We start from the raw sequence: 25,518 nt of genomic DNA on the forward strand, positions 1-25,518 counted from the left end.
TTGTCACCATATAAAAGTCATTAAAACTCTTAGTATGTTGAATGTGGTTTGGGGGCAGTATGAATCATGTTCTTGGGTCACGGTCATTCCTGCTTGACTCCAGAATATAAATTCTATTCGCTTAGAAGTGAAATGGGTGTCTTTCATCCACACCTTCAGGGAGGAGAGGGGCGACAGCGAGCTTACTTTTCAGTATTCACTGTTAAAAACAGCAAAAACCTGAAACACATTCCATTTTGTTCAATTAAGAAACTTTATCAGAGCAAAGCCATGAGAGCATTTCTCAAACACAAATGAAATGGACTCCAACTCAGTATACTCTAGCAGCTTCTCAGTAACAAAATGGCAACGTTATTTCCTCGGTACTTTTCCAGTTACGTCCTTTACACTGCAATTAAGAATTCAAAATGAATCTCTCCTTTACGGAATATTACTACCTCAACTACCTTCCAGACAAGAATTCAAAGCCTGGCTGGCCAAGAATTTCAGCAGAGTCTCCCAAACTGTCAGGATACGGTTCCCTTTCAATTCTCTAGGACTATTCCAGCAGTATGCTCTTTGTAACTGGTCAGTTTCCTTAAAAAACAAAACAAAACAAAAAAATCTACCACGCATAAACACAGAAAGAAAAATCTTTTACACCCTGGGATTGGCGGGAAGCAGTTAAGGAGCATAAAACATGAGGCGGCGAAGCAGCCGGCGTGGTATTTTAAGATGACCCCCTGCCAGCCAGCACTGCCGGGCGCGGACGACGCGTGAAAGGTGGCATGACTCTGCACAACGACAGGCCTGGGCCTTTTCCGGGGACGACCGTTTGGAACGGAAGAGGCCCAACCGGGGCCCACGGAGGGAAACAAAGAAAGTGCATCAGGCCGGATCTGAGACATTAAGCCGGCCACCGAGTCGCTAGCGCCCGAACTGGCGGGACGCGCAGGCCCCGGGCTCATCCCCGCTGTCACCGCCGCGTCAGCCCACGGCCTCCCTCCCGGCGGAAGACACGCGCGGCTTGACGCACGTCCCCCCGCGGCGGCCGCCTCCATTTTGTCCTGGGTCTCCTCCGCGGGCGCGGCCTGCGCTATTTTTAACCTTCGACATGTGAAGCCGGGAGGGGGAGGGGCGTGGGCATGCCCGGCGCCGGGAGGCTGCCGGGAGGACCGAGCCTGGAGAAGCGGGAGGCGGCCAAGGTCACCGAAGCCAGGACAAAGGACACGTAGGGGACGAGGCCCGCGGAAACAGCGCCAGGCGACTTCCGGCCGTCACGCCCGGACTCCCGCCCCCCGGAGGACAAAGCTGCGGCGGGCGCGCGGCCCCGGCCCCGCCCTCGGCGCGCGGCCCGCGCCCACACGGGAGCGCGCACGACGGTTGGAAATGGCGGTTAGGGGGAGGCGGGGCCGGGGGGACCAGGTTCCTCGGCTCTCCCCGTCTCAGGCCACCCCGCCTGCGAGAGCGGAGCCGGTGACGCTCCCCTAGGCTGCCTCCTCTCGCGACCCGCTCCTGATGGCCGGTGGCGGGGCTGGAGAAACAGTGGGTCGGGTCCCACGGAACAAAAGAGGGGGCAACCGCGGGCTTGGGCGCAGCCACAGGAACGCTCCCTAAGATGGCGGCCGCCGCGCGGGAGGGGGGCGGAGCCAGCGCTGCTTCCGTCGCGGGCCGGGCCGGGGCGGGGCCGGGCCGGGCCGGGCCGGGCGGACGACTGGCCCCCATGGCTGCCGCGCCAGAGCCGCACGAGCCGGAGAAAAAGGTAATGCTCGCAGTGGAGCGCGCGGGGGAGGGCGCGCAGGAGGGCGACCCGGCTCCCTAGCTCTATACCCACAGCCACGAGGTAGCCCAGCGGTCTCGTCCTCATATCCCGGATGTGTCCAAATTGCCATTGACTGCAACTGGCAAAGGACAGACGCAGGCTCAGAAAGAAAACGGCGACGGCATTGCGCTTGGGTGGAACGGCTAAGAGGGGTCAGGAGAAATCTCTCGTGGTGGCCTATGCCAGTAACCTCGGCACTTTTAAGGCCGAGGCGGGGGCAGCATGAGTTCTGAGCCAGCTATTGTCAGTCTCCATTCCAGACACACGGGTGCACACTCACGTGGTAAGGTAGATTCGCTAATCCATTGAGTTCTGCACATTTTCGGTTCTATTATCAGAACGGACAAAGTCCTTGCTCTTCATGAAGCCGACATAGTGGGGTAATTGAATACTCGAGTTTCATTCATTAAGCAGCCGGGAGAAAACTGCCGCGTTACTTTGATAAAATGACTACTAGCAGGTGTACCCAGAGTCCATGGCAGAAAATATGGGGCCTTTGTAGCATTAGTTCGGAGCGCATATTATTCTAAGTAAAATTTAAAAGACCATGATGTCATCAGATGCATTTTTACGAATTAAACAGAACTAAGACACCACTGATCAAATGAAAACTTGTTAGCACAATAAAGGTCAGGTGTAGTGGTTTGCTTCAAGGTATTGCTGTAATAAATGCACGTGTATTTGACTCGGGTTCTGGTCTGGAAAATGGTTGAGAGGAAAGGCTAGTAAGATTAGATTTGGGCTGGGTAGATGGGGTGTCGAACACCGTTAGCACCAGCACAGAGACAGGTATGGATCTGAATTGGAGCCAGGGCCACAAACCAACCCTGTCTTGAGAAAACGGAGTAAGATTTGGAAGTTGAAAACTATCAATTTTACAAAATGAGTAAGCAGTTTACAATTCTCACAAACATGGAATCAATCATGTAACTGGTCTTTAACTGAAAAAAACTTGAGCCAAAAAAAAGGAAGACAACTAAATCCAATAAAAGGAGGGCGCTTCTGATTTTTAAGAACAAAGCTGCCAGATCGCTAGGCCTCGGGACAGGTCACTACTGTTAAATTGCTCCGAACTCAATAATCTGTGCCCCATTGCTGAGATTCCCAGTGAGATGAATTCTATTGTTTACCTTGGCATTCCCTGCTACATGGGTGCTGACTGCCTAAGTGATTACAAAGAGAATGGGAGTTCATTAGTAACCAGAAAAGTTGTGGTTTGCATGGAGATATTCTGACTTTAGGGATACTGAGCCAGCTCAGGGGCAAAGGTGACTACCATTTAACTTGTGTTCAATCTCTAGCACAACAGCCATCAAGCATCTTCTGACCTCTACAGGCTCCCACATAAATAATGACGTTTTAGAATTTAGTCCTTCAGTTGGGAGACCTCTGCAAGCACAAACAGGCTTTTTGTGAATGTGGATTGGTGACTCAGCGTGAGTGACCGGTTCAGTTTGTAAAGACAAAAGGCAATGCTTCCCGAATGTCAACTGAAGCAGCCTTATATTCATCTTTGCCACCAAGTGGGTGGCTGGGATAACAGCCCTCTACAAGAGCAGCCAAGAGCCAGCCCAAGCATATTTTAACTGCATTCTCAGTCATCATAGTCTTAACTAGTGTTCATTCCCCACCATTCACAACCCAACCAGAGGTCTGAATTGGCAAGGGTATAGGTGCTGCATGTTTTCACTGTTGCCTTCAGCACTCTGTGCATTTCATCATTCACTGGCATCACTACATCAAGTCCTTCCAACTACAGCAAGCCATTTACAGGGCAGAGAATTCCCCCACTTCAACTTTTTTATGTGATCTTGGCGGTGAGCGGAAAGTTTGCAACAGCCTGCCGTGTGTAAGGTGTGTTGATACAAACGACAAACAAGTCATCTGGGAGAGCACAATTTTACTTTAATAAGAAACAAGTTGTCACATTTTTATCTTCAAGAAGATCCTTGAGCCAAAGAAGGAAAAGTTGCAGCTCTTTACAGGCTCTGCCTTGCTCTTTTACTGCAATTCACACCCTCATCACTTTTTCACTTCCAGTATAGGATGCCATCTCTTATGCAATCATCCTCTAGCTGCATAGAGTGGCATTGTAGAAAACATTTAAGTTTTCCAGTGCTGGGATCCAACACAAGGTGGCTAAGTTACCAAGTTGCAGTCTTGCTTCTCAGACTTTTCATCCTGGAGCTCAGACTGACCTCCTCCAATTCACAGCTATCTTCTGGCTGCAGTTTCCTGATTGCAGGCATTACCATCAAACCACCATGTCTGGCTAAGATTTATATTAACAGAATGTCAAACTTAACATCTGTTTGGACTCCCACCCCCAAGCCAGCGTTGAGTGATAGGTATCCTATAAGACTATGAAAGCTATTTGGTCACTTTATCCTACAGGTCATTTCAAGTGCAACCCTTTGACTTATTTCACCCATACTGGCACTGATTTTAATAAAAGTCACAGCTGGAGTAGATTCCCAAAATAGTGAAATAGAACACCCATTTAGTAGTAAGTACCAAGTCAGCTGTCTAATAAATGGTTATGTTTATAGTGTTATTTTAATTCAAAATTGAATGGAAATCATTGTTATCATCAATGTAAGTTATTTTTCTTGTTCAATTTAGGCTTTTTTTTCCCATTTTATCCTAGCCCTTTAAGCTCCTGGGCATTTTAGATGTTGAGAATATTCCATGTGCACGAGAATCTGTGCTATATGGCTCATTAGGGTCTGTTGTGGCTGGACTCGGACACTTCTTGGTGACCAGTGAGTAAAGTATTTTTTAAGTATTAAAACATTTCTGTTGTGACACATTTTCTGCACAGAACGTAATTATGCTGACTGGCCATCCTTGTCATTGACAGGTAGAATTAGAAGATCATGTGATGTTGGCGTAGGAGGCTTTATCCTGGTGACTTTAGGATGCTGGTATGTTAGCTGGGTATTCCAGGGAAGTCAGGATAAGGAACAGCATTCAGAGATATGAACTAACAAATGATTATTTTTTTTAAAGGACGGATGGTGGAGTGGCACATACTTGACACAGGGTCTCTCTGTGGACTAGGCTGGCATCTGCCTCCTGATGCCAGTATAAACCACCAGTTTTTATTTTTGCTGGCAATCTGCCCTGTGGCAAGGCATAATGTACACTATCGTCCATTGAATGTTTTAACAGATGAGTGCAATTCCATTTTGATTTGAGTAAGTGAGACAGATCCAGATTCCTACAATATTGTTTTACAACAAGCACATTAATCTAAGGTGACAGAAATTTACATTTTATGAAGTTACTTAAAAGAATTTGTATTCTGGTAGAACACCTTTAAATCTAGTTTTGGGGTAGTCATTTTTATGTTAGAAATGTATAATTAAAACCCCTTAGGTTGTTCAGAAAGGAAGTAGTCATTATTCATATTTTTCATATTCTTTCTTTCAAGGTGCCATTGTAGGTATAATTTTGCTAAGCAAAGAATACAGGAAAGAATTGCCAGAGAAGGAATTAAAAATAAGATTTTATATGAAAGCACCCACCTTGATCCTGAAAGAAAAATCAAGAGTAACAGCAGCTGAACAATCTTGAGCTTTAACCCAAGCAGAACTACTCCTTGGTAATCAACCACAAATGAATGCTGTACAATAATTTAAAAAAAAAAAAAAAAAAAAAAAGCTCTCAATAAAGTTTCTGGACTGTATGTCTTACACAAAAACCTTTCGTTCTTTACTGCCAGTACAGTATGTTTATTATACATCATAAAACCGCCATGCCAAAAACCATGGAGTAAAGCCTTTCTGAATCAGCTTAATTATCTGTGGATGCAATAAAGCAAGTCGGACAGAAGGAGAAATTATACCTGAACAAGGATATATCCACTATTGGTCCTATGACTGTGTGTCAAAGGAAGAATGCCTGAAACTATTTTCTCCATCTGTCCTTCAACAGAAAAGACTGCTTTCACCATGAAGGCCAGAGTGTAGAGACCTGTGTAACTAAGTTTTCACCCGGCAGCAACCTAAGGATTTAGCCATTGATAAAGATGAAGTTTGCAGTATTTGTCAATGGCTGTGGACTGTGTAGTTATGCTGTCAGATTAAACTTACTGACAATGAATTGATCTGTGTTCCTTCTAGCTTTATACTGCAAATTGTATCTTACCGTGAAAGAGAAACTCTTGGCTGGTAACATCTTCACTACTTACAAAGTTCATTTTCGCAGCAGTGCAACTGGATAAAAAGAGTCACAAAGCATTTAGTTTCCTTGACTTGCCCAGAACATACCATTATATATATGTATATTATACATACACACACGCACACACTTTATCTTATACTTTGACAGTTTCACCGTAGCCCAGGCTACCTCTGTATCCCAGGTGCCAACTACTAATGTTCCACAAATCCAACCTATCATCCCATCCAAACAGTATGACAGCTGAATAACACAATCTCTTTGCTTGTCAGAAATCTTTGCTAACTTTTTTCATTTTCCTTGGAATGTCTGGATGTGTCTCCTGTACTAGGTGACACTTTTCATTTGTCAGGCCTGACAACTTGAGTTCCACTGCTATGTATTTACTAAGTAAAAAAAGGCAAGACAGCATGCCCACCCCAACCCCAACTTTCACACTGAAAATTTTAAACTCTACCTACCTTCTATGCCCTCTGTGTACACTGCTTCCTTCATTGTTCCGATAATCCCGAAATTTCATACTAGGTGATATAGCAGTAGGTACCAGCTAAATAGCTGATTAAAATAGAATTGTAGTGTTAGTAGTTTTGAAGTTTCAGAGTAGCTTTTCTACCACTCCTAGGCTGTATTCCTTTTCCCCCTTCCCTCAAACCCTCCCCTTTGTTTTTCCATCTCAGTAAAAGGACCTTGGGGAATTTAACAGGAACAGCTTTTTTCTGGACTTGTGACTTACTGACTGAATTTGGCAACAATAAATCTCAACTATGCTAAAACCAGTATTTGATTTGCAAGCATCTTTTTAGTCTACGTACCTCTAACTCCATCGGTGGTTTCCCTTTGCTTCGATTATATAATGCGGAGGTCTATATAATAAATTCAGGATTCCTGTTTATGCACTTTTCAGCAAAGAGCTAAGGATCAAATAGGGTTTGAATCCTTCTATTCCTAGATAAAAATCTGACAGGTGTCAAAGCACCCCTTTAAAAGTCATGTTACATATATACTATTCTTTGGGTACGCAGACCTTAGTAAGTAGGAAAGTTAACAGTTTCTATAATTCTGACTTGTAACAGTCCTCTAAAATCAATTGTGAAGCAGCTTAATGGTCTAGTAATTCTATCAGGTCACTACAGCCAGTATCCACTATTACCACACAAATACTGGTACTGTATACATCTTAACATTAACTTCAATTTTTAAATTTTAAAGTATGAGAACAAAGCTGTTGCAGCAAGGAAATATTAGGAAGATACTTTTCAATGTATTACAGTTTTAGCATAAGCACTGCTAGAGAAAAAGTTGTATTTTTACTTTGGGTAAGGTTGAACACTGTATACTCTTCCAGTTTCTAACAAGGAAGACAATGTCTAAAATCTTAAGGTGGCCACTCTGTTAGACAAACATTTCTGTTGTCCACTTTTAAAGTGTAGCTCAATGTAACCTTTCATTAGTCTCTAAAACACCTGCTTATGGCACTCCACTGCAGGCCTAATCTGCATGTACTAGAAAGATATTCCCAAGCAAAGGTTCCTATGCCCTCAAGTTATGTGAAAACATGCCTGATCACTGAAACCTATAGAAAGTCATTAGGGTGCCTTTGGAGGGCACAGCCATTCTTACTCACAAACTTGTTGCTATCAAAACTGAAAACCAGTCTTCTCATTAACCTCACCTAGACAATATTCTAGCTTTTTTACAGTAGTAAATGCCCCAGGGGACACAGCATAACTGAAGCTCAAATCAAGTGTCCCATTAATTTCAGCATCATTTGTGTTTTAGTTTATTTTGTATCTAATTTTAACTTCCAAGAATGCATTCACTTCAATACTCAGAAAAGACCTTCTGGTTAACACAAGGAAAAAAAAAAATCTGTTAAACAAGGGCAAAAAAGCACCCTAAAGGTCACTGTTTTGTAATAAAAGTAGGCTTCTGAGGGTAAATGTCTTCAAAACTTTAAGGCTTGGTTAAAGCCTTTACATGTATTCCTGTAAACCTATACAAAAATTATCAAATTGCCAGCTATTTCACTTCTGATATACAAAAGGCAAAGTTAGAAAAGCTTTTAGGGGATGATTGTGTCCTGTTCATTTGGTTGTAAAAAGCTTTGTGTTAAGGTGATCCTGAAAACCTAGCATGACTGGTAAAGATACAAGCAGCAATTAATTTGAATACCTATTAGAATCACTGGAACACATTTAGTTGGGCCCCTTTTACTCTTCACACAGCACATTCACATGGACAGACTAAGAAAAAGGAGATGAAATTTAAATCAACACATTGCTTTTATTACTAAGCTACAAGAAAATGAAGTATGTTGGAACTCTTGAATTCTTGTTACTTGTCCAGGATTCTCCCACCTCAGCTAGCTAGGTACTAAGCTCACAAACTTTAAGCATATCTAGGTATGCTTTTAGTACTTGAATTCACAACACAATTTTATCTGTGGTTTCAATTTTTGGCCAGTATCAAATGTTTCAAGTAGGTGTTTAAGTGTAGGTTTTAAGTGGGTAAACTATTCCCTGTAGTCTCACCCAATGGCATGGGTCAAAGGGAAAGCAGGCTAACTAATAACCAAGAGCAGTTCGGCTGTTGCTCAGACTCAAACCCAATTCCACAGATGATTTATATTAGAAAGTTGAACATGGCATTATGCCACTGTCATACAAGGTGTTCATCAGTTGTCCAAAGAAATGCCCAGAACCTCCTAAAAAACTTTTTTACAAAACACCGTATGCTAAAACTGTCATTAATGACACTTAACAGAGTAAGTTCCCCACATGTAGGTTCTGTGATTTTAAAAAGCAACCACTACATACTAAATTGTCATAAAGACTGAACTCCCAAGCTTGTATTGAAGCAGATGGGGGACTATAAACTCATGTCCTCGTAACAAACAGATTAGTGGCCTAGCACCTATCTTCAACACCTACTAGCCTATCTATACCAGCACTAGGTGTGAAATGACTCATTTTGTTAAATGTTTCACTTCGTAATAATTATAGTTTAACCTTCTGGATTCCACCTTACAAACTAAGTGTAATTCTAGGGCATTTCAATATTCAATCACCTATACTTTTTTTTTTTTTACACTCAGTGAGGAAAGATGGGAGTATGACAAGAACACCATTCCTTTGTTCTTACTTTCAACCTGTTAGGCATGAGAGACTGGCCCATGTATTTACAAATAAACCAGCACACATTTAGTAAAATATTTAAAGGTCCCTGGTTCTAAGCACTATTCTACAATCAACACTGCATATTCCTTCAATCAGCACTACAACTCACTTCCAAATTTCCAAGGGCTTTGGGAAAAAAGGTTAGTGACAAGAATTAGAAAGTTCTTTGAATATACCAAGTACTAAGAAAGTAAAAAACAAAAACAAAAAAAACGTAGGGACTAAAAACTGAAAAACACAACTGGCTACAATTTCCCATCTTCATCTTGTATCTACTCCTCTGTCCAAATGCCAAGCTAAGAATCACACATGAAAAGGCTCCCCAGAAGAAATAACTGTTTTGGACAAGCCACAAAGCTAATTACTCCAACATTTGTGGTTTGCTTGTGTGAAGTTACTCCCTTTCAAGTGACCTTGGCCTAAGTATTCCCTCACTGCATAACTAATCATACTGGCTTATTAACTATTACTAAAAAAAGTTACAACTTAGCAGTTTCCAAGTATCATCTCTAATACCCATGCACCAGAATATTTAATATAGAAAAAAATTAGACTCAAACCATATTACAATGTTTACCCCAAAGCCGCTTTTGGTCAAGTATTGTTGTTCATCTTGCTAGGGAAAACTGAATGAATACTAGAGTGTAATTATCTGCTACAAACTTTGTTCACTTTAATAAAAAAATATATTACACTTACGTAAAGAGGGAATTATGGGTTTTAAGCTTATTCTACATTTCTTTCCAAAAAATCAAATATATTTACACTGATGTACATACAACTAGGCTTTTACATCCAAGTGCACCCACTACCTGAAAAGCTACTCAAACATTTTTGTGCAGTGCAATCTAGAGTTGTAATTCTATTATGAGCAAGCTCATAGGAAAGTCTTAACAAGAAATATTATGTACAAGACACTAACCACATGTGTGTTAAAAATACAAATTTTGCTTTCTAGAATAAATCTAAGAAAATTGATTTTGAGTTTTCTTAGGTCACAGCCAAGGTCCTCATCAAGTACTGCGATTCCACTAGAAACTTGAGAGACTGTTAATTTGTTGTACTGTGTATACTTTTCCATTTGTTTTCTTTGCTATTACCTGCACTATTCTCTACCGACAGCGTCGACCAACTCCACTGCCATCAAGCCCTGCTAAGCACAAGCTCTACCAGCAGAGCTGGGGCTCCCCCTCCCTCAGCTTCTGTGCTTAGCCGGCACAAGATTGTGTAAGCTGTTCCAACAGAAGTAACTGGGGGTAGGGGAATCTCACTAGTATGTAGCCCAGGCTAGTCTCCAGCTTGTAATTTTTCTGCCTTTCTGTAGTTTACAGACTTATGCTACCATGCCCAGCTTGACTGAAAACATGCCTTGAACCAATGGCAATCTCCTGTAAGTTTTCTCTGGTCAACTTCTGTCTCAACGTTGTTCAGTTTGCTTACCACTGGGCATATTAAGTCAATTCTTTCCTTCAGGTAAGATTCAGTCAGTATTTGGGATTTTTTTTACTAAACAAGTCATTTCTCCCTTTGAAAGGCACAGAGTAAAACATTAGGATCAACACTAATCTGAACTAAAGTTTGAACTGTTCCCCAGGATAGGACTATATAGTCCTAATAATGTGTGTGTGTATATATATATTTATTTACACGTATATATATACACACATACAGCAATTATCCATACCAATGGTTGCTAACAAAGTTAACTGCAAAGTAAAAAGCCAAAGATACTACCTTGTAGTGTTATTTCTATGGCAATCTGTCTGAACTAGCCTGCAGCAATTCCCAGAGTATAGTATAATAATGTAGTATCTAAAAAATCCGATTTAAATTACCTAAAACAACAGCAAAAAAATACTACAGCTATAGCAATCAGTAATATAGGAAACCTGAACTTACCAGAAGCAGGTTAAAAACACTTGACACACTAAATTCTAATTTTAGTTCTACAGTTTGACTCCTGATTCCTCACTTCACAGTGAGGCTCCTTTATAAGATTTAAGTGTTCTGTGCAAACCCAATAAAATTACAATTAGGGGATCTGATGTTATCACATAGCTAGTTAAGTTAGCAGGCACTGTGTAGTAGTGAAATCAATGACTGGCTTGCATGATGGCTTCTAAAAGCATCTGTTCCCAAAGTTTCATGTATCATATTATGTATATCAGGTGAGGACAGCCGTTCACATTTGTAAACATGATCAACTGAGCGTTAACTTCTCCCAGCCAGTACCTTTGCCCCTCATAAATGTTAAAAGCCGTCTTGGGGGGGAGGGGAAGGGAAAATTCAATTTTCTATTATAAATCGTCAGTATACATTTAAGTTTTTAAAACCTAAATGTTACAAAGTAACATAGTAAAAGAATAAGCTGTCCAGAAAGCACACACTTAAATTTTCTCCTCTTGGGAGTTGTAGTATAAAGGGATTTAGACCTTGATGGCGAGAATCCCAAACGAGAGTAAAATGAATTTTTTATTGCAAACAAACTTCTAAATTAATTTCTCCACCCACTTTCTTTAGAAAGAAAAAGAAATCAGCAGGCTAAGGAGATACCCATTCAAGAACTGACATGATTAAAAATTAAGATAAAAATGGGTGACTCACAATTTCATTAGCTTACAGAGGTGGTGGAGTAAACTACTACAAGCACACTAGTTATACAGTATTTGTGGGAGAAGGGCATACAGACATAGCTAACTTCATATAGATCCCATTAGACAACTGGATTTACAACAAGTTTTTTTAATAAGAAATGGGCAAAGCCAGCTTTCTTTTCAGAATCAAAATGCAGAACAAATGGAAAATATGGTATTTAACCTTCACAAGTTTGAGCCTCCACATATAATGCAACCAAGTTTACATTTTTAACAGCCCTTCTACATACACTCCATCTTCTCAAATCTCGGTTCCAAATTTTATCTTCATTCCCAATTATGCCAATTCTATTGTTAAACAGAAAAAAAATAGCCTTCCCGGTTTGTCAGAAATTATCCCTCCACCATTACCCAGCAATCTACAGAGAGGATGGAGTGTATTATGAGCAGTACAGAATCTTATGCAATTCATGAGGACCACTTAGTCCTTCCATGAATCTGGTTGCTAACATTGCTATTTTATTGTGACAATGACTCCCGACTGTTATTCTCTGTGAGAAATGGGGGAGTAAATGCTTAATAAAAGACACCAGGTACAAAGCAACATTTTACTTTTGTTGTGATAAAAAAAAGTCACATTTTACAGATAAAATGTAGAACCCTGAAATACTGACACATTCTCTTATCGTGCACAATGCTGAGGTTCTTACGATTCACTTTAAAACTGCAATTAAAAATGTACAAAAAAGAAAAGAAAAAAAATCAACCCACAAAGCTTCTAAAAAAGGAACCCGCAGGCACTTCCTCTTGTGGAATGTTTAAAAAGTTAGCCTACTAAAGAAAACAGTCGACTTCTTGTGAAGGTTTTGGAGAAATATGTATCAGTTCGTTTTATTTGGGTATTCAATAATATCCTTGGTGATAATGCTGACTCCATGGCTTCTGACCCCAGAATTGCTGTAAGAGAAAATTTTGTTTTTAAAGAAAAAAACATCAATAAGCCACTCATTGTTTTTAGGAAATGACAATGATCTAATTCAGAGTAATTGCTGGAAACAAATTTATACTTATCACGTTTAATTTCTACATCAGACCAGAACTTAATTTTAATTTACCAATTACCCATATTATTTACCAATACACATTACAAAAGGAAACAGGAGACCTGGGTTAGTTTATATACTTAAAACTATTGAAAAGGACCATGTAGTAAAACAACCATATGTAGTAAATAAATACTCTTACTTTAAACTGTTAAAATCCAGCTTACCCATGGTTACAATTTAGAACATAGTATCAATACCTTGTGCTATTAATGTATAAACACTTCAATCCCTAGATAACTTCCATCTGAATCTTGTAAATAAACACTATATAACGTATGTAATCATTTAAGAAACTACTTACACCCTGCTGCCACTGGTTGTAGCCCTGAGATTGATTTTTGTAGCCACGATTGTTTCCTCGTCCTCTGAAATTCTATGAAAGGAAAAAAAATCTGTCAATAAAGAGCTCCTAAATCAACAGCTGGCCGATTCACTGCTGTTACTAGTTAGTGTACCTGAAAAGAAAAATCCAGTAAACTCAATCACTTCACAACTATGTCACCCTCCAGTGAGGACTCCCAACACGCATCCATCTACAACCTTCTAGGCCAAGTTAGAGTCAGTACCTGGTTATAGTTCCCTCTGTTGGGCATTCCACCTCTGTTGTAATTCCCTCTGTTTGAGTAACCACCTCTTCCAGGGAAAACAGGGCCACGAGGATATGGATAGCCAATTCCACCACTTCCACCACCGCCACCTCTCTGTGGCATGTTGCCTCTCCTATTATATCCACCACGATTCCCAGGAGCTAAATAAACGCAAGCAGAGTTGAGTCTTAATAACACATTAAGTCAGAGTTCATAGTCAAGTTTGATCATTAATGAAAAATAAGCAATGTCATTTAAATTCTGGTATGCCTCCTGTGAAATTTTTTCTATTATGTATTAAACATGGCAGCATAGAATTAGCTAAAGAAACCAACTTCCTATTTAGCTTAATAAAAACCTAACCTCTCTGCTCATTTCCAAATAAGCTTAACACTCAAAATTAACTTGCCTCCTCCTCTGAAATTGCCACCTCGCATATTGAATCCTCCACGCCCTCTATGGCCACCACCTCTGTTGAACTGGTTCTTGCCACTCTTATTTTTATTGCTCTTCTTTGAGCCAGTGTTTTGCTTCTTTTCTGGTGGGAGTGCCTTTTTGCTTTCTTCTTTATATTGCTCCAAAAGCTTTTGGGCTTCTTCCTTCTGAAGTTCAACATAGGTTATTTCATCAAAACATTCAGCCACCTCAGGCAGGGTGAAGTTTCCTACAGGGAATAAAGCCAAATTGTAATTATAGATATATATAAATTGTACAATTTTTTAATTATCTGATTGTCTTTCTCGTTTGGTTTCTGTGTAGCTGTGGCTGCCATGCAACTCACTCAGTAGACCAGGCTGGGTTAGAACTCAAAGAGCTCCACCTGCCTCTGTCCCCGACGCTAGGATTACACTTGTGTGCCACCACTATTACAGTATCTGGCCATGGCTTTGTAAATAAGCCAAACACACTTCCGTTTACCAAGATTAGTACAATCCCTAAGAGTTATCAGTGCCAAGACACTGCATTTCTACATAAATTACAAAAACAGACTTAAGACAGTAAAGTAAAGTACGATTCCATGCCTTTCATCTTGAGGACCGCGTGCTCTGGTAGGTCTTTCCCCTCTACTTCTGCTTTCTTCTGCGTCCTCTGCTTATAGTCCTCGTCTTTTGGGCACACCACCACAGCTTTTCGCTGAAAGCCCGCGAACAGGCACATTTTTCTCCTCTGGGCGGCAGCGGACACGTTTGTCTTGAGGGAAATTAAAGCGTTAAAGACATTAATCTTACATAGTATCAATCATTAGCTAACTTTTAACTCCAAAGCTGCTGCTTACCTGATCCAGAATAAAATTTCGCTTCTTGCGGGCAGCAATCTCAATAAACTTTCCAAGACACTGTGGGGCTCTCTGCAACAGTGTGTTCAGTTTCCCAGTATCTGCCATTTGCTTCTTAAAACCTGCCACCTACCAAAAATTTCAATATGCTTAATTGGTTACACATTTTGTAAAAGTTTGTGACCACAGGAACGAGGTAACATTTTATAAATATTCAATTGCATCTTTTCAATAGTTATCCACCCCAAAACGGAGTTTTGATCTTGCTCTTTAAACTGCTAAGGATTAATTTAGGGAAAAGCAGGCACTGAAAGATAGTTTATTCCAGATAGATTACCTAAGTACTCAAATTTTGTTTTAGGGAAAATCCTATTCACTATATGAAGACAAGATTAACCTATAAGTACCTCCCCTGAACTAGGCCCCACTCTCTTCTTGACACTTTATTTTCGTTCTTTTACTTACCATCATTTTGTCCATAATGGTATTTGTTCCAAGAATGTTATACTTCCCAGGGTTTTCAGCTGCATGCTTAGTAACCCAGGTAGTTTTTCCAGCTCCTGGCAAGCCAATCATCATCACAACCTACAGTGAAAGAAAACAAAAACGCAAACGCTTATTTCACTTCCTCACACACCAGCAGTCAATATCCATCATTTAGCCTTGTTCAATGTCATCTTCAAACCATCTATAAACACATTAAAAACAACTTACTTCACAATCCTTCTTCTCTTCAGGTCCCTTTGGCCCTCTAACTCGGTCCTCTAAGGGGACATTTTGGATAAACGTACAGTCTTCAGGTATTGGAAAGTATGGCTTTTCCTTCTGACCAAAATTAAATTCAACTGCACAGTTATGGCAGAGAACATGAGGGAACAGTGGCCGGTCAGCCAGAACTTCCTTACTGATCTTGAAGGCAACACCAAGATCTTGTCCATTCTTTGCATAGGAGAGTTCAACTTCATCAGTTTCAAAGTTCTGTTGAAGTAAATTTTTAAAAACCAGTTTCAAACTATTTCCTATAAGGCTCCTCAACTCGTCCAGATAACAGAAGCTAATACACTCAGGCTAATTGCTATGAACTAATGGTTATATACAATGAAACACAAGATTTAGGCCTTAGAGGATAGGCTTTTCAGGCCAATCTCGTTTTTCTGACAAAATGTGTCAGTGATCCTTCAAACAATAGTCTTTTATTTTCCCAGTTTCAACTGCTCTTGTATGTGTGGCCAGAGTTCCATGTCAGATGTCTTCCTGTCCCTGAGGCTTTAGCCACACTGGCTGCTGCCTCTCCCCTCTCACCAGCTGCATCTCAGTTCTTCACTTACATGGGCATTAAGGTATCCACACTCAGCTCCCCTCACTTACAGCAGGAACCTTAACCCCCGAGCCTCCTTCCCACACACCTATTTTCAGAACTAGCTGTGTATGTTTGGTCATATTGATAAGAAATTCTTCTATATATACACAGTAACATTTGCAGGTAATTTAACTTACAGCAAAACATGTAATCACATCATTTTCATCAAACTTCTCTCCATAATCTTCTGTCTCGCAGTTGCAGGTTTTTATTCCTTTCAGAGAATAGCCATAGGAAAATTCTTCTTCACCTAAAGAAAAAAAAAAGCAAAACAAAACCAAAAATATAAAACCCATCTAAGCAGTCCCAAGACCCATCTAACTTATTTAAAATGTATGCTCAAAGACTTATTAGTGAGCAAATCTCACCCAACAGTTGTCAAATCTATCTTTATAAAGAACAAATGCCCAAGTGACAGAGTAGGACACATACTTTCAACTGACAATTTACATGTCAAAAGCAGTCTATCTAGTTTAACCATCTTTAAAACTACAAAAGGACTCAGGAAGCAGATAGGTCTCTGTGAGTTTGAGGCCAGCCTGGTCTACAAAGTGAGTCCAGCATATCCAGGACTGTTACAGAGAAACCTTGTCTCAAAAAAAAAAAAAAAAAAACAAAAACACAAAAACCTAAAAACAACAAAAACCCTATCCATGCCTGCACATGCTAGCTGTAAAATAGCCAACACTAAATGGGTAAAATCAGGTCAAGGTTTACAATGCATTCTAGGTTTCATTTAACACTGTAACCAGATTCTAAATTAATGCAGTACTCAAATATAAACTTTACCAAGCAACATTCCACTTGTGGTTAGTGACCAGCCAATCCGAACTTCATGGATGTCAATATCTTTTGTATATAAATGCCTGACTGGGATCTTCTCCGTTACCTGAAAATCAAGCAACTACATGATTAAGCTGTAAAACAAGACAATCCCTTGAACTCTAGCTTATTTCATCAGGGTGATGGGCCAATTCTTCCCCTGCTATTAATAAAGAAAGTGCTCTACATCTTTAGCTATATACAGCCCCCAACTTGGAAGATCTAGTAAGTCTAAACAGTACATGGGCTAGCTCTGTATATTGATAGGAAAACCTGAGGCTCTCTCATTTCAGGAGAGTTCCTTCTGACCTAGACACCAACCAATACAAATAGGTTCCTGAAGTCACAAGATTTACCTTCATCTCAAAACAGACTTTGCCCTTTGACACACCGTAAGATGCTCTTCCTCCAGCCCAAAGAAAAGCAAAACTCTCCATAGTAAGAGAAGAAGCACTGAGGCGGTCTCTTGATATTTTAAAATGCAGATCACAATTATCTGAAATTATATCAAATGCCAAATTATTCTTTTGACACCCAATGTATTTCAGCTATGTTGACAAAATTTAACCTGTTTTTCATCTATTACTGCAGAACTGTTTTTACACCATGCTCTTGTTCCTATTCGCATTTTAAGCCCCACTCCCACCAAGGCAGTCTTAAATTGATTATGTACTAAGCAGTCAACTGCCAATTTTAATGCTGAAGTCTGAAATGTACATAATGATTGAGACAATGCAACATTGATACATACCTGCTCTGCTCTTTACCTTGACTTAGAGGCAAGCAGTAGAGGACAGCAGGATATCAAAGGGAAGCATGCCAGAACCAGGGAGAATTTACCAGTGACAATAAAAACTGAAGGGAAGCCACCACCAAATATTTTAAGAAAACTGCTGATCCTGTGATGTGCAGACTAACACCAAGGTTCTAGAACTTTAACTCATCTCTGAAAACATGTGACTACGCCAGCTTCAAACCCACAAACCCGGCAGTCTAAGCGTTAATTTGTAGCTTTTCAGGCTCTTTTACCCAACCTGATAAGGTACCACAACTAGGAATTAACTACTGCCTGGATTATACAAATCCAGTCTTTAACCTAGCTATCTTTGGATGAGAAGAGCTTATTAATCCACAGCTTCTCAGAATTCTCACCTGACAACCAATGTTAAATTAGAAAGCCGTTTATTGTTTTATTGAACTCATCTGCAGTTTGAAATTCTCAAGCTTTTCCTGACTGCTGACAGAATCAAATTTGTGTCTAAACAAACAGTCTGATTGATCTAACTGTAAGTAGTAATATTAACCATTCTCTTGGAAAATATTTTTACATTTCAGTAAACAGCAAAACTTCCAAATCAGTTGTTTTCTCTTTTCTCTTTCAAGACTTATCTGACTGTAAAAGGTATGAAGTTTGAAACCAGCCACTTTAACTCTCAAGCCTCTGAAAATAATTTGTACAAGGAAATGTGAAAATCCAAGCTTTTAGCCACCAAGTGAAACCTTGTAACTACTCAAGCACTTCAATTTTTTTTGTTCTGCTCACATCAAGTTATACATTCTTATTAAATACTTAATAAACTAACCAACTTCTTTAAAAGATAAAAATACAAATCTGACAGCTAAAGCCCATTTCATGGTTTGCAATACTTCCTCATACTCAATTGCAACCCAACTGGGTAAAGTAGCATATTTACAGCGCTGCCATTGATACCATTCGCTGCTGAAGAAAGCTAGTGGCTCAGATAGCCCACTGCTGCTGCCCCAGGTCTTTGGAAGAAATCAACTTATGTTAAAGCAGCAGCTACTGAACTGGAATTGAGAACAAAAGAGCAGTTATTGAAAGGTAATATTACATTCCTTAGAATAGGGAATATACGTGTGTGCTAATGGGGAAAATCATTAGTAAGTATTCAACTAGCCCAAATAGCTCACTTACTACAGTTCCACATAAAAAATTAAACCATATTACCTATCTAAGGACAAGTTACAGGCAGGATTTAAGAAAGAAAAAAAAAAAACTACAGTAAGATTCTGGTAGCTGAACAAAAATTGATTAGTTTTACATCCCTAAGTACTGAGAAGTTCCCAGTCATAAAAATATTACCATTTAGTAAAATTTGTAAAAAGTATCAATACAACTGAAGTGGCACTAAATATTAAACTACTGTAACCTGAACAAAAGCTTATTATCTTCCTGCTTTAAAACAAATCCCTTAACGGGTTTTCTCCACTTTCAGAGCAACACATTTCCTAACACTTAAAACCAATAACACTGCACTTGAAAATGAGAAGAGCGGGAAATTCCGCCTCACTTACAAGTATCAAGACAAACCACTGTGTCATCGAAGTGTTCGTCTTCTTCTTCAACAGGTGGCTGAGGAGACTTGGCTCTGAAAAACAGAATTGTCTCCTGATAAAGCTCTTCTCCCCATGCATAAGGAATGGGTGACAAGTGAAAACTAGGTTAGTATCTACCTGCTGTACTTGTTTTCTTCAATATACTCAAAATATCCTCGGCCATGATCTTCTCGAGGTCTTTTGACACCTCTCTTTTTATCTCCGCCTTTCTGTTCTGTTTTGCCGTCTCCTATAACGACACAGAACACCGCTTTAAAAACCCCAGGCCACGAGCTAAATAACGGAGAAAAACACCTTCCTTGTTTCCCAGCCTCAAGAGAGGATACTGACTTCTCCAGACCGGGTCTGTGACTTTTTAGCCCACGAAACAAATGCGAACTAAAGACAACAAAACAAATAAATAAAAAATCCATCAGCAAGGAACGGGACTGGGGACAGTGACGCAGTCTAAAGACGCTACTGATCTTGCCTGCCCTGCCGCAACCTTCAGAAAGCTTTAAAAAAAACAATTTAAAATATTAAAAAAAAAAAAAAGAAAGCGCGCCGCCGCCCGAGCCCACGTGCGCCGCGCTCCGGCGGGGAGGGGGAGCGTGGGCCCGCCGCCCCTCCCCCACCCGCGTGCCCCGCCGCCGCATTGTACTGGGCTTCCGCCCCGCTCTCCGCGCCCGGCGCCTCCCGCCGGAAGTGACGTCACACCGAGCCCCTGCGCTCCTTGCACAATACCGCGGCGAGGAGCCGCCAAAGCCCGCCCGCCCCGGGACCTTCGGGCCTCCCCCCCCACCCCCCGCCCAGACATGTGCCCGAACCGCGCGCACGCAGCGCCCCAGCGGCCGGCGCTCCCGCCCGCCTGTCCTTCCCCCCCACCAGCCAGCACAACCCCCACCGCGGCAGCTGCAGCTCTGCCCCCCTCCCCGGCGCCCGACACACATAATGGAGGCGCCGCCGGCACGGCGAGCGGAGCCTCCCGGCGGCCCCGGGCTCCCCCGCCCCCCCCGCCGCCCGCCCCCGGGGGGGCCCGCCAGGCCTGGGGCACGGTCCCCACGCGGGCCTCCCGCCGCGCGCACCCACCACGCAACACTCACCCGCCGCCTTCCGCCTTCTTACCTCCCGCCTGCTGTTGGCCCTGCCTCGCCCCGGGCGGCGCCACCGTCACCGCGAAGAGCGAGGTGGGGCCGCTGCTCTTGCCCGCGGCCTCCTTGCCTGCCCCGCGCTGCTGGGCGGGCTGCTGCGCCGCCGCCGGCGGTTGGGGCTGCTGCTCCCCGTGGCCGTTCTCGTCGCCCGCGCCCTCCTCCTCGTCGCCGAGCTCGTCCTCCCCCTCTTGGAAGCCCTGGTCGTCGCCGTTCTCGTCTTCCGACGCCGCCTCCTCCTCCTCCATCGCGCCCGCGTCGGCCGCCCCCTCCGCCCCGTTCTCCTCGCCCAGATCCATCTGGTCGCCGTCCAGCGCGGCGATGCCCTCCTCCTCCTCCTCGTCCTCGGCGCCGGCCGCGGCCTCCTGCTCTAGGCCTGCTCCCGAGCGCCCGGCCGCATCGCCACCCAGGTCGAGGCTGCCGTTCCCGGGCTCCATGGCGGGGCGGCCTCCTGCCTCGTTGTCCAGCGCGGCCTGGAGGCGATCCATGAGATCGGCCTTGAGGCCCTTGTCGGAGAGGCGCCGCTTCTTGAGCTCCTCCTTCAGCTCCGACACCTTCAGCTTCTTGACATTAACAGGCGAAGAACTCATGGTGAGGGCCCCGGTTCACCGCTGGCTGCTGGCTCCCTCGGCCTCTGGCGGCGGCTGCTGGTCGGCCCGGGCGGCGGCTGCGGCTGGAGAGGGCTGAGGGCTGCTGCAGAGCGGACCCGCCTGGTGTCGAACGGCGCCAATTCCTTTCACCGAGTTCGCGAGGCAAGACGCGGAGACTCGCCTGGCGCGAGCGAGCACGCAACGTCCTCTCGCAGGGGCGGCGCCGCGCACGTAATATAGGCGCCCCGCCCCCTGCCGGGGCGAGGCGCGCTAGGGCGGCTGCGCGCGCAGGCCCCGCCCCGCCTCCCCCGCGCCGCGGCCTCCGCGCTGGGCCCCGCCGCGCAAATGGAGGCCCAGGAAGCCGCCTTTCGGTTAAACCGACCGGCCGCAGCGGCCGCCGGCCTTTCCGGCTCCTCGGTGGCCGCGCTCCACTGGCGCCCTGGCCCCCGTAGCCCGGAGGAGCCTCTCCTCTACCCGCCCTCGGTCCTCACCTGGCATTTCCCGCTCGAGTACAGCCTCCTTTCTTCCATCTTAGTTTGGTTTTGTTTTGTTTTTTTTTTTTTTTTTTTTTTTTTTTTTTTTTTTTGTCCGTCCCTCCGGCTCTAGGTTTCAAACTTCAAGTCTCCACTGCTGCCCCGTAGAGCACAAATAGGCGATTGTTATGCATAGATGGTTATTGTTTGCCTGTTTTTCGTCCTCTTAATTGTGGTCTGATTTTTTTTTTTTTTTCATAAGTCCTTCTTCGCTAGTGGGACTTTTTAAGTTGCGCAAGGGCGAGGCCAGAGCCTTTCTTTTGTCCCTTCAACAATCAGTGGTGCAAGGCCTGGGAAACAGGCTTGCTCTACCGCTCCGTGCCGCACAGCTGACAGAGAGGGCCTTGTGCGCTGCTCACCGTATTTACTAGTGACCCTTGAGTAAGCCTTAGAATTGCATGGAAGTTTCCCCTGGACGTACTGTAAAAACAGGCCTCTTGCAGGACGTCTGTCTGGCGTCGGATCTGGTCCACCAGTTTAGAGATCCCTTAATGATGAAAGGGACACCCAGCTAGATTATTCACTTTATCACTTTTTTCGGACACATTTTAAACATGCTCGTATACATACTGAGTTGTCTACAAAGTCGTAATAATAAAAAGCTGGGATTTAGTAAAAAAAAAAAAAAAAAAAAAAAAGAGAATACACTTACCTGTAGTCCTTATCACTTGGCAGACTGGGGCACAAGTTAAAAGCTACATAGCCCAGACCCTGTCTCAAAAAAAAAATATATTGCTCTTGAAATCCATTATGATTCAGTTCTTTCTGTAAAACGTGTTTTTGAAACTTTTAGGTGGAAATAGAATTTAATTTCCACACAGCAACCATCTTGTATAGATTGCACCTAAAGTAGGCCTGGTGGCATGTAATTCCAGCATTTGGGAGATGATCAAGAAGTCAGTGTCAGCCTGGTGGGCTGTGGTAGTGCAGCTCTTTAATCCCAATACTCAGGAGATGGAGACAGGCACATCTAAGTGTGAGTCCAGGACAGCCAAGGCCACACAGAGAAAACTGTCTCGACAAAATAAATTGGAAGTTTTGGTTTCTTTGTATGTTACAAAAATATGTTTTTCTTTTAATCCCAAGTATGGGATTTTAGTTGGGCTATAGTTTGTCCATACCTGTTAATTGTCACATGAGGGGCATGATCTTTGTCAGCTGGTAACCGCCTTCCACTTGCCACACAGAGAGGGTCATGTCTGGCACTCTCAGAGTATAAATAAGAGGCAGAGAAAGAGACTGTGGAGTTTGGAGTTGGCACGTGGCAGTTTGGAGCAGACAGACAGAAATACTTAGGGGCGCAGCAGCATGGAGGAGCCTGCTAGCTGCATCTTCGGTTGAAGGAGATTGGTGTAGAGCCCTAAAAGAACCCCTTGACCCCAACTAGCCAGAAGAAGTAAAGGGGTCTGAGCTCCCTCTCCCCACTAACCTTTTCTCTTTCCTGCTTAAGGTTAGGGGTTAGTGGAAGGGAGAGGCCTAAACACCCCAAATAAAGTAGAGTTTTAAATAAGAGTACCACCCGTGGCTTTCCGCTACAATAAACCAATGAATAAAATTCACTGACGTCCTTGGCTACTGAGGAGTTCAAAGCCAATGTGAACTACTTGAGACCCTGTCTCTGCAAAACCCAAGGACTCCAAAATGTTAAGGTATACCTACTGTTTGGTGCTCTGGCAGTAAAACTGTGGCCCCTGGCTTCTTCCCATTCATCTGAAACTTGGAGATAAAGAAATGAAGTCCTATTTGGCCAATATAATTTAACCTGTTAATAAAATAATTTGTTGTTTGTTCTTTTGAAGGGTTCCCTGTGTAGCCCAGGCTGGCAGAGATCCTCCTGCCTCTGCCTTCTGTGTACTGGGATTAAAGACATGCACCACCACAACCCTGCTGCAATCATTTTTAAAAAGCTTTTTACCTTTCTATGGAGTCATGAGTAAACATGAAATATTAATATCTGTGAAAGGATTTGAGTTTAAATCAATGAAGTAATACAATCTGGTAATTCTCTAGTTAATGGAGGTGGTGGGGCAGACACCAAAATGGCTCCAAAACTCACTTTATCTTTAGACTATAATGTCTCTGAAGCTTATAGATAAACCACAAACTAGAATTTAAATTCTTGTTCAAAAATGGAAGCTAACACAGGGGGCTTACAAGTTCATAAACTGGATTGTTAGTCCCTTAAATCGGGCAGCATCAAATTTTATTATTAGAGTTCTGTGTGCTCTCAGATCCTCACATTTTTAAATACCAGTGACATGTGAACAATATCTAACTCTGTAAAAATTAAACTATAGCCGGGCGTGGTGGTGCACACATTTAATCGTAGTACTCAGGAGACAGGCCAGCAGATCTCAGTGAGTTTGAAGTCATTCAGTGGTAAGTAGCTACAAACCCCCACTAAACTGGAAAGGTTTATATAGCTAATAATACTGGATTTATAACAGGCATTCTTCGAACACTGTCGATTGCAGTAATGAGTGTGAACTGTAATTTTAGATGCACAGGAGGAGGAGCCGCAGTTTTATAGTCAAATGCAGATTTGTGGATCTCAGTCGGGCAGCTGATTCCCTCCAGCCTGTTCCCCCTATGGCCCAAGAGACCTTCACATGCACGCTCGCCTCTCTGTTCTTTTGTGCTGCCTTAGACAGAACTGGAAAGAAAAACAGTTTTTCTCAGCTCAGAGAACCATCATCTTTTTAAAAATAGTTTTCACTCCCTATTTTATTTTACCACTTAAAAAGTCTAAATGGTTACACCTTTAATCCCAGCACTTAGGAGGCAGAGTCAAGGAGATCTCTGTGAGTTTGAAGCCATCCTGGTGGACAGAGCAAGTCCTGGACAGCCAGGGCTGCACAGAGAAACCTTGTCTCAAACAAACAAACAAAAGTCTAAATGGTGACTTGATTATAGTGATTTATTTTTTATTTTCACTTTATATGTATTTACACAAATGAATAACATATGCACACACATATTGATGTATGTGTAATGTATATGACATGAGAGGGCAAACCTAGGGCCCTGTGCCTTCCCACTGAACTACATCCTAGCCCCAGTTTGTTTGTTTGCTTTTCAGACAGAATCTCACTGTAATTAATTGTAGTTGGTCAGGAACTAGTTCTGTACCTAGCCCAGGGTGGCCTTAAACTCGTAGAAATTCACCTGCCTCTGGCTCCCAAGTGCTGAGTAAAGAATTTAGAGGGAGAGAGAGTTTGGTGGAGATATCTCAGCAGTATGAGCAATTGCTGCTCCTCCAGAGGACCCAAGTTCAACTCCCAGAACCCATATTGCACAGCTCACAGCTGCTTGTGACTCCAGCTCCAGAGGATCTGAAATCCTCTCCTGGCCTCTACAGGCACTCACATACATGGTATACATGTACACACATGCACATAAATAAAAATACATCTTTGAAATGGAATATTTTTAAAAGGTGATAGAAGACTGCTAGAGAAGCCTTCCAACTATAACCACCATCAAAAGTGTTGTCTGCCATCTACCAAATGATTGGAATGTAGAAAAGCACAAGAGGAAGGCTGGAGAGATGGCTCAGTGGTTAAAAGCACCACCTGTCCTTCCAACGGACCCGGGTTCAATTCCCAGCACCCACATGGCAGCTCACAACTATCTGTAATGCCAATTCCAAAGGAGCTGACACCTTCACACTAATGTACATAAAATAAAACCTAATTATTTTTTTAAAAAGCACAAGAGGTGGCCAATGTAAGAGACTAGAACCAGGTAGGATGCCACACATGTACAATCCCAGCCATTGATGGAGGCAGGAGGAACAAAAGCATATGGCAGCCTCTGATACATAGTGAGTTTAAGGCTAGTCTGGGCTAAGAGAGACTATAGGCTAGAGTTGGCCAATACAATAGTCACATATAGCAACTTAAATCTAAATTAATGAAAACAAATTCCAAAATTCACTCTTCAGTCACTCTAGGCATTTTTCAATATCCCTCATAGCCAGTAACCTTGTACTGAATAATATGTAACA

The 25,518-nt window shown here is 42.7% G+C and overlaps 2 protein-coding genes across 5 annotated transcripts; one reads left to right on the forward strand and one right to left on the reverse strand.

Moving 5' to 3' along the window:
- Positions 1 to 1,136: 1,136 nt before the first annotated feature.
- LOC129678096 (cytochrome c oxidase assembly protein COX20, mitochondrial) lies at positions 1,137 to 6,762 on the forward strand. Its single transcript, XM_055608782.1, has 4 exons — positions 1,137 to 1,741; positions 4,449 to 4,563; positions 4,662 to 4,725; positions 5,235 to 6,762. Exons 1-4 carry the CDS (start codon positions 1,598 to 1,600, stop codon positions 5,365 to 5,367), a joined length of 456 nt encoding a protein of 151 aa, XP_055464757.1. The 5' UTR covers positions 1,137 to 1,597; the 3' UTR covers positions 5,368 to 6,762.
- On the reverse strand, positions 3,687 to 21,202 carry Hnrnpu (heterogeneous nuclear ribonucleoprotein U). Of its 4 annotated transcripts, XR_008720317.1 has the most exons (17): positions 20,367 to 21,202; positions 19,380 to 19,491; positions 19,221 to 19,294; positions 17,261 to 17,400; positions 16,872 to 16,971; positions 16,220 to 16,332; positions 15,437 to 15,700; positions 15,188 to 15,307; positions 14,723 to 14,851; positions 14,469 to 14,637; positions 13,856 to 14,110; positions 13,426 to 13,607; positions 13,161 to 13,232; positions 8,156 to 8,226; positions 6,445 to 6,538; positions 5,329 to 6,018; positions 3,687 to 4,073 (listed from the first exon to the last, which is right to left on the reverse strand). XR_008720317.1 is itself a non-coding variant. In XM_055608765.1 (15 exons), the coding sequence occupies exons 1-14, from the start codon at positions 20,977 to 20,979 to the stop codon at positions 8,194 to 8,196; spliced, it is 2,376 nt and encodes a 791-aa protein (XP_055464740.1). In that variant the 5' UTR covers positions 20,980 to 21,202; the 3' UTR covers positions 3,687 to 6,538; positions 8,156 to 8,193. The 4 variants fall into 4 exon arrangements, 2 of the variants coding, with proteins under 2 accessions (XP_055464740.1, XP_055464736.1); XR_008720316.1 differs by having other exon boundaries at positions 5,329 to 6,538; XM_055608765.1 differs by having other exon boundaries at positions 3,687 to 6,538.
- Positions 21,203 to 25,518: the final 4,316 nt, after the last annotated feature.

The sequence above is a fragment of the Psammomys obesus genome, unplaced genomic scaffold (assembly GCF_907164565.1).
Source record: "Psammomys obesus unplaced genomic scaffold, mPsaObe1.curated_primary_1811, whole genome shotgun sequence".
NCBI lineage: Eukaryota > Metazoa > Chordata > Mammalia > Rodentia > Muridae > Psammomys > Psammomys obesus.

Bases quoted from the DNA above. Each gene is read 5' to 3' on its own strand.
- LOC129678096 (XM_055608782.1), top strand. From the start codon at position 1,598: ATGGCGGCCGCCGCGCGGGAGGGGGGCGGAGCCAGCGCTGCTTCCGTC. The intron at 1,742-4,448 runs GTAATGCTCGCA...ATTTTATCCTAG, and splicing joins CGCACGAGCCGGAGAAAAAG to CCCTTTAAGCTCCTGGGCAT. The intron at 4,564-4,661 runs GTGAGTAAAGTA...TGTCATTGACAG, and splicing joins CGGACACTTCTTGGTGACCA to GTAGAATTAGAAGATCATGT.
- Hnrnpu (XM_055608761.1), bottom strand. From the start codon at position 20,979: ATGAGTTCTTCGCCTGTTAATGTCAAGAAGCTGAAGGTGTCGGAGCTG. The intron at 19,295-19,379 runs GTAGATACTAAC...TCTGTTTTTCAG, and splicing joins GAAGAAAACAAGTACAGCAG to AGCCAAGTCTCCTCAGCCAC. The intron at 12,711-13,160 runs GTAAGTAGTTTC...TTTCTCTTACAG, and splicing joins ACAACCAGTGGCAGCAGGGT to CAATTCTGGGGTCAGAAGCC.